Source organism: Eurypyga helias, unplaced genomic scaffold (genome assembly GCF_000690775.1).
Source record: "Eurypyga helias isolate BGI_N326 unplaced genomic scaffold, ASM69077v1 scaffold15656, whole genome shotgun sequence".
Lineage (NCBI taxonomy): Eukaryota > Metazoa > Chordata > Aves > Eurypygiformes > Eurypygidae > Eurypyga > Eurypyga helias.
In genome coordinates this window covers 27,343-34,873 of record NW_010256197.1, presented here as the reverse complement: position 1 = coordinate 34,873, position 7,531 = coordinate 27,343, and the positions used below count along the sequence as shown (strand labels likewise).

Genomic DNA, 7,531 nt, shown 5'->3' with positions numbered 1-7,531 from the left:
TGTTAGCAGAATCCTCCTATTCTGAAACTTGGGAATAAGAAAGTTGGGAAATCCTGTACCCAGAAAAGCAGGTAATTAAACTGCCATGTGCAAGCGGAGGGAAAACTGGGAATATTGCCCTGTCCCCCCAGCAAAGCAGACAAAACCCAAGTCGCGGCGGCCGCGAAAGAATAGGATGTCCCTTGGCTCTAGGCTGAGCCTGCTTAACCGCTTAAGCCCTTTAAGCCCCACCACCAGGACTAAAGCCCTGTTGTCAAGTCCTCCTTCCACTTCCATAAGCTTCATTATTATGATTATTAATATTCCTGTTAATTTTAGAGCTGGGCGACATGCCTGGAGGACTTGGAGCTCTTTAAGCCCAAGTGCTGTTTGTGTAAGAGGAGGTAAAACCTTAAGTTTCCTGCAAACCCCCAAATTCACTGTAAATGCACCCATCTGGATGGCAGCAAGAGGAATTTTGCTGGAAATACCTGTCTTCGGCCGTATCTCTGGGTGATTTTGTAAAAAAAGGGGGATTTGCAATTTTGCAGGAGGTGGAGGGGCGAGAGCTTCACAAATCCTCAACTTGGTGGTTGCTGCTCCCAGCTCTTCCCAATTCCCCCTCCTTGTGTGCTTTGGAACGGGCCCCTCCTGCTTCGACCTGCCGGAGGGTCCCCCCAGAGACTATTTTCGGGGTGCTGGGGCTGCGACACACCCTTTAGTCACGGGAAATCACAAAGGAGAAAAGAAATCTGACACATAAAGAGCTTTTTGGGGTGTTTTCAGCTGTTTTCCCCCCCCGTCAGTTTAAGGAACGAACCCATCTCTCGGTGCGTAACGTGTTTTCCCAGCAGTGGTCGTCCCCTCTCCCGCCGCTCGCTGACCCGAACAAAGAGCCGGTTGCTAAACCAACAACGCCGGGGCTTTGCCGCACAGCCAAAATTCATGGGGCTTATTCACCTGAAGGACCCTTTCGTGCCTGGGAAAGCACCCAGCCTGGCATTCGGTTACAACCCGGCTCTCGGTGGCTTTTTCTCCTGGAAATTTGATCCAGCACCTAAATTAATGCTGGGAAGCAGCAGGTCTTCGTTGGGGAGGATATATTGTATAGCGGTGTAGAGCTTGGCACCTCCAGCGAACCCAAGAGTAAAACCACTGTAGCAACACCTGCCAAAACCCACGAAGCCACCCTAAAATCAGCATATTTCCTGCAAGATACATTTTGACGGGTGCCCAAAGCAGATCCGAACCTCCCTGAAACTGTAGCAACACCTGCCAAAACCCACAAAGCCACCCTAAAATCAGCATCTATTTCCTGCAAGACACATTTTGACGGGTGCCCAGAGCAGATCCGAACCTCCCTGAACCCGCTTTTACAACTGGAAAACACTCACAGCTGCAATTCCGGCTTGACACCCCTCAAAGCTCCACTGTGATTTCAGCCACGGCGGATCGGAATCGAGCCCACAGACACAGAACGAGCTCAGCATTAACGCTGGTGATAATAATGAATAATTTGGTGTACGCAGCCTGCATCTCTGCGGGCAGTCGGACAGGACAGACCAGTCACACTGGCTTATACCTCCTTTAATTTGGGGTGCGCAGAGTCCTTAACGTCCCAGCTCTGCTCCAGCAGTAAAACCTTGCCTAGCGATGCTTTTCCAAACCAAAAGTCCCGCTCTGGCTTTAGGTGCAATATAAAAGGTGATAATGGGGGATGGGGGAACACAGTGGCACCCAGGGTTTGCAACCCGGCCGGGTGGTGGGACTAAGCCTTATTCAGGGCTCTGGCACATCAACCATCCGCTGTCGTGGTCCCCCTGAATATGGGACAGCCTTTCCCTGGGGTCTCATGGCTCAGAAGGGTCACCTCCCCCCAGGAAAAGAGGAGACTGGGGGGCACATCCCATGGGATTAGACGCTCCATTTCTGTTCAAGACACCCCCAGGTCTGGGAGAATTTTCTCCTTCCAAATAGAATCTTTTCCATCTTTCCCATTGCTGGGGAGTGCTGGAAGCTGATACAGGCTCCCCCACTGTTACATTTTTGGGGTGAGCTTTGGAGCTCAGTGCCCTGACCTACCGTCCAACCCAACCCCATGCAGGCTCCCAGGTTACTTTTACAAAAAAAAAAAACACGGAGCCTTTCTTCCCCTCCCGCTCCCCTCCACCGCGGACGCCCAAGAGCGACGGAGTAACTTACCTGGAATCGTTTCTATTTTTTCCCCCATTTCTTCCCAGCTAAACTTTCGCACTTTCGCTGCACGGTACCAAAAAAAAAAAAAACCCAAAACCCAAACCCCCAAACTTCCTCCTTTATCCACTCAGGCTTGTTAAACTCTCAAGGCTTAAGGAGCAGATTATAGAGCCTATAAAGCACTTTCCTCTCCCTTCAGCTCTCATGACGGGAAGTTACCAAATCAAACGGGATGCGTGTAGGAGAGGTGAGCGCTTTGGGATGGAGTGAGCGAGAAAGGGGAGGGCGGGAGAGGCGGGAGGACAGAAATTAAAGGTTTGGGGCTATTTTGTGGAAGGTTTTTGTTTCCCACCCGGAGCAAGGTGGGAAAATCCCCTCTGAGCTCAGAGCAGAGACTTTTTTCTGGGAGAAAACACCCAAATGGGGGAGATTTCCTGGGGGAAAGTAGGGGTGCTGCACAGTTGAGGGTTTTTTGGGGTGTTTTTATTCCATAAAATGACTTTGCCCCCTCCCAGCCCAGTGTTATATCCTGGTGGCAATTACTGCCTGTGGAAAGGAGGGGATGTGGTCGCGCTTGTGCCGCCACGGAAGGCATGGAACTACGAGCAAAGCCCGCTGCAAATAAAATCCTCTCCCCACAAAAAAAACCCCATGGATTACTTCTTCTTCCATAGGGAAAAGCATTGCCGAGCCCCTGCCTGCTCTGCTGAGCCGCAGTGTGACATAAAACCAAATGCAAATTTCTATAGGGAGGGTGGAAAAAACCCCACGAACCCCAAGAGATCGACAGCTACTTTGCTGTGCAAAATGTTAATCTTCACTAAGGAGATTTAACGAGACCGGGCAAAGCCCCGGGCAAAAGCCTGTCGGGAACAAGGTGTGATGCCCAGAGGATGTCTGCACGCCGGGGACACCGCTGTACCCCGAATTCCTTGTTAGCAACCTCCCAAGGGCAAAGACAACCTCTTTTTAGCCCACCTGTCACCTAAGCAGCCACAAATCCCATTTCACACCCTGTGCCCAGCTCTCTGAGACATCCATGGGGAAAAAAAAACCTGGGAAGCATCAGGAAAAGCAGAGCCAAATGCAAATTCCGGACCAAACAACATGGCTTGGTGCACAGGGGTGATTTAATCCTGGATTAAATGATGCTGCGATACCCCTTCCTGCTTTTTTGGGAAGCCCAAGGATGACTCACTGGTTCTGCTGGCATTGTCGTTGCCGCTCTCGTAGCAGCCCTGGCCGCCGTCGTCGGTGTCGGAACGGTCCTGGCGCTCGTACTGCCGCTCGCTCTCGCTCGTCCTGTCCCGGCTGGAGGCAGATCTTCGCCGACGCCTTTTCCTCCGGTAGCCCCGGGGCACCGGCACCCCGATGTAGATGGAGTGGTAATCTAGAGGGGTGGGAGAAAAAGGTATATAAAAGCTTTAGAGAGGAGATCTGGGTGTTTCTCACTTGCAAAAAAACCCCAAAACCCAGGGAGATATTTGTCTTCCCATCAGGCTTGACACATCCACAGGATCTTTTCCCATGTTGTGCATGGGATGTGCCAAGCCGAGTGCTGGGAGATCTGAGGTATCAGCTGGCAGGGAAGATCCCACACCATTTGGGGCATTTTGGGGGTTTCGCTCACCTTCCTCATCGTCATATCTCCTCCTCGAGCTGCTGAGCCCCCTCTCGCTCATCCCATCCTCATCCTCCAGCATGGTCCTGCCGCTCAGGGAGAGCTGAGACGCTGGGAGGAGAAAGAAGAGAGATTTTAAAGGGTGTTGGGCAGGGGAAGAGCCTCGTTGCACGCTCACCGGGTGCTCGCCGCTATGGGAATCCTTCCCGGCCAGGCTGAGGATGCACCGGGGAGCTGGGACCTTCCCTGCGGATGCACCTCCAGCACCTCCTGCCAGCACCCACATCTCACTTGCCAAGGAGAGCTCCGAGCCCTGCCCGCGCTCCTCCTCCGCTCTGCCCATCTTTTAGAAAATCCGGATAAATTTCACCGGGGTTACATCTCCAGTCTCTTACTTCTGCAGCTCACAGGAAGGCGTAAGTGAAGTGTAATTATTTCAGAGAGCTGCGGGTACGATTATGGACACAAGTTCAGTTAAAGGGGTTGCTTGCTGGCCATAAACACCCATTTAATTTTGGGGGGTGCCCTGCACAGATAAAAGGGGTTTTGCAGAAGCAGAGTTCGGTTTTCCCCATCTCCTAAGCACAGATTTTACACCGTACCCACGCTACCGCTTCCAGATCCCCGTCTTCAAACCTGCTGTTTTATTCCCCATATGAGTTTCTTTGGATTTTGTCACAGATGCTAATTAATCTCCTAATTATCTGACCTCCAATGATTGCCTTTCACACTTGACTTGGATGGGAGAATGGTTACTATTCATGGCAGCCCGGTCGATGCCTCCCAAAGTCACTTTGAGAGGGGTTGGAGAGCCAGGCTCTCCGCATCCCCCATTCCGGCTGCCTGCATCCATGGCAATACCGTATCATTAATCATCTATTTTAAGGAAGAAAAGTCTAACAATTCAAGCCAAATGGGTTAAAAATGTAAAGCGAACAGGGTACGCCCCTAAATACCTGGAAGTGCCCAGGGCTGGTTAGGTTGGCTCTGCCTGAGTTGCCAAATTATTGACCCATTTTCCCCCAAGGCAAAGACTATCTTTAGCCCGGTATGGGCTCCAGCCTTAACCCAGTTGCTCTTTGAAGACACCTCTTGATTAAACAGATTTGGGATTTTCTTTTGGACCACATTAACGCAACACTTTTTGCTCAGGAACAGGAACCAATTTATTTTAGGGGCAAACACCTCTGGAAGGCCAACCCTCCCCCAAACCTGGGCGTATTAAGGGATGACATCAGTCACAAGCCTTGCTTCCTGCACATAACATTGTGGGGCTAATTCTGAGGATTTTAGGAAGCTGGTGCTGGCAGAAGAAACACCAAAATACCCACTCAGCTGCAGGCATAAATATTTTTGCTCTAAAAACGACCCAGTACTTTCTAACAGACAAAGTGCCACACATCCCCCAAGAGATTTCCCCGCTAAGTAAGGGTCCCCAGATACACAACCCTTCAGCTGGGTCTATTTTGGGAAGAAATGTAATTTTTTGCAATCCAGTTAGCTGGTGAAAGCTCAACCACAGCTCCGTTGGGCAGCAAAAATAACCCATCTTCAGATAAACCCACGCTTTGTTAGATCCCCTGACAAATGAAAGGTCGTGATTGATTATGGCTGATTTATGAGTCAGATAGCCTGGGATTTTTTTCCTCTAATTTTTTACATAATAAGCTTTTTCTCCCCCAAACCCTTGCATACAAACATAAGCATAACGCAGACTAGAACTGTTGGAAAACACAAGGGTAACCACACTAGAAATAAAGGGAGGAAACGAAGAACGCTGTTACCTTTGCCAATTAAACCCCACTACCCCCCCCATCTTAGTTCCACAAAAAGAAGTTTTACCATCAATAAACTCACCTTGAGCTCCCTAAAATCGCTCAGAAACCGGAGGACGGGGCGGTAAAATCACGGGCGCTGGTGGGTGCGGGAGCCCAGATTGCCCTGAGATAAAGCTGCTCTTGCAACCATTGTATCGACGCCTACTGCCTAACACTCTGTAGCTCCCAGGTTAAATGTATTTTGGGCAACACTGATTGACTTTGGGAGCAGAAGGGCATCATGGGATGCAAATAAACCTCCGGAGAGGTTGGGACATTCAAGCCAGTGGAGACCTGGTCTTGTGCAGTGATGATCTCTAGATATCAGACCAGCAGGATGTAGGAAAATTCAAGTTAGCCATCCCCAGCTTGCAGAATTGGCATCTTCTGGGGTTGTTGAGGGCTTTTTTTGCATCGGCTTTGAGTCAATCACTAGGATTTAGGAGCACCACCACTTCTTTTTCTTCTCTCCCTGTGCAATATCACGTATATCTCATCTTCAGGAATGGAAGGAAATTCTTCAGGGAGGTGCAGAGAAGCATCACCATCAGTGAGAAAGCTCCTAAAACCCCTGGGATAGGATCAGCCCCTGGGCCATCAAATACAGTTTGGGTTTTGGGATTTTTTTGATGAGGGTTGCACAGCAAATTATTTTGCAATTTCCACGTTTTGATGTGTTGAACACCTATAAATTTGATGTCATGTAAAGCAAGCTCTCGGTCCCATGAGTCTGCCAGCTTTGCTTCCCCAGCTGTCTGCCTCTATTTAACGCCTGGCTTGCTCGCCTCCGCTTAGCCTTTTAACAGGAGTATCAATAAATCTGCATCAAATCAGCGCCCGGCCCTTCGTCACAGCCGGCCTCATCGTTAGGCAAAAGAACGAGGACTGCGAAATCAGACTCCGTGCTTTAAGGTCATCCGATATCAGGGCTTTTCTCTCCCCTCCGGGGGGATTATTCGATGACACAATCCAGAGTCTCAGCAGAAACAAAGCAAAACCCATCTGATACTTTATCCCTGGTCCCATTTTTTCCCCAGCGCCTGTTTTATTAGATTTGCTCTTCCATGTGTAGCAGCGTCAGGTCTGGAGCAAGGCAGCCACGACTTCCAGATGCAAAATTTAGGGTGAATTAGGGAATATTATTGGCATCCCCTTTATTTTGAGTTACGAGGCGTGTTTGTAAGCAGGGAGAAAAGCTTCAGCAAAGTGCACCTATGATTTAATACTCTTGCTTAAATCTTCCTTTCCCATTTTCCAGGCATTTGCAGACCAACTCTCCATGGGAGTAGGGGAGCCAGATGTCCAAGCTGATGCACAAATCAACTTCTCCTCATCTCCCATCGCCTGCCAGAACCCAGTATTAATCCAGGCAGGAAAAACTGTTTGCATCCGACCTGTTCAGTGCTGCCTGTGCCAGGGTCCAGCATCAGTGGGCTCTGCCCAGTCAGGAAAATGGTATAATACATATGTTCGCAGCTGCTTGTCCTGTAAATAAAGAGAACATAATAGAAATGAACTTTCTTCCGCCAAATACGAGGAAATACAAAGAGCAGGTTGAATCTATCAGCTTATATTTCTTAAGGTTTTACTAAACACCTCCTAGAGAGAAGGGGGAAGAAGGGAGAAAAACAAAATCCCCAGAGCCCCGAGGCGCCTGGGTGAAGGCAGCAACCCTGTTATTCCTTAAATAATCATGCTCACCCAATTTCCCTGGGCTCCAGGTTTTACCTTCTCCACTTGCACAAAAAAAAACTCACTACAATTTTGGCCATACTGCTTAAAAAGAAATGCGATAACCCCACTGCTCTGCTCCTGTGGTTCCCGGCTCCATTTTCATCCTGATTTGAGGAAAAAAAACACGGTTCAAAAGGTGTTTTCTGTGCTGGGGCTTGCTTCTTCTTTAGTTAAAAAACAAAGT

The 7,531-nt window shown here is 49.4% G+C and overlaps 1 protein-coding gene across 1 annotated transcript; it reads right to left on the bottom strand.

Moving 5' to 3' along the window:
* Nucleotides 1–3,289: 3,289 nt before the first annotated feature.
* Nucleotides 3,290–3,893, bottom strand: LOC104511119 (electrogenic sodium bicarbonate cotransporter 1-like). The gene is made up of 2 exons (XM_010153595.1): nt 3,806–3,893; nt 3,290–3,565 (listed from the first exon to the last, which is right to left on the bottom strand). Exons 1-2 carry the CDS (start codon nt 3,876–3,878, stop codon nt 3,306–3,308), a joined length of 333 nt encoding a protein of 110 aa, XP_010151897.1. The 5' UTR covers nt 3,879–3,893; the 3' UTR covers nt 3,290–3,305.
* Between the last annotated feature and the right edge of the window lie 3,638 nt (nt 3,894–7,531).

What these genes read in the sequence shown, in the direction of transcription:
- LOC104511119 (XM_010153595.1), bottom strand. Translation starts at nt 3,878, where the DNA reads ATGCTGGAGGATGAGGATGGGATGAGCGAGAGGGGGCTCAGCAGCTCG. An exon ending in GAGATATGACGATGAGGAAG is followed by an intron (nt 3,566 to 3,805) that starts GTGAGCGAAACC and finishes CCACCCCTCTAG; the next exon opens with ATTACCACTCCATCTACATC.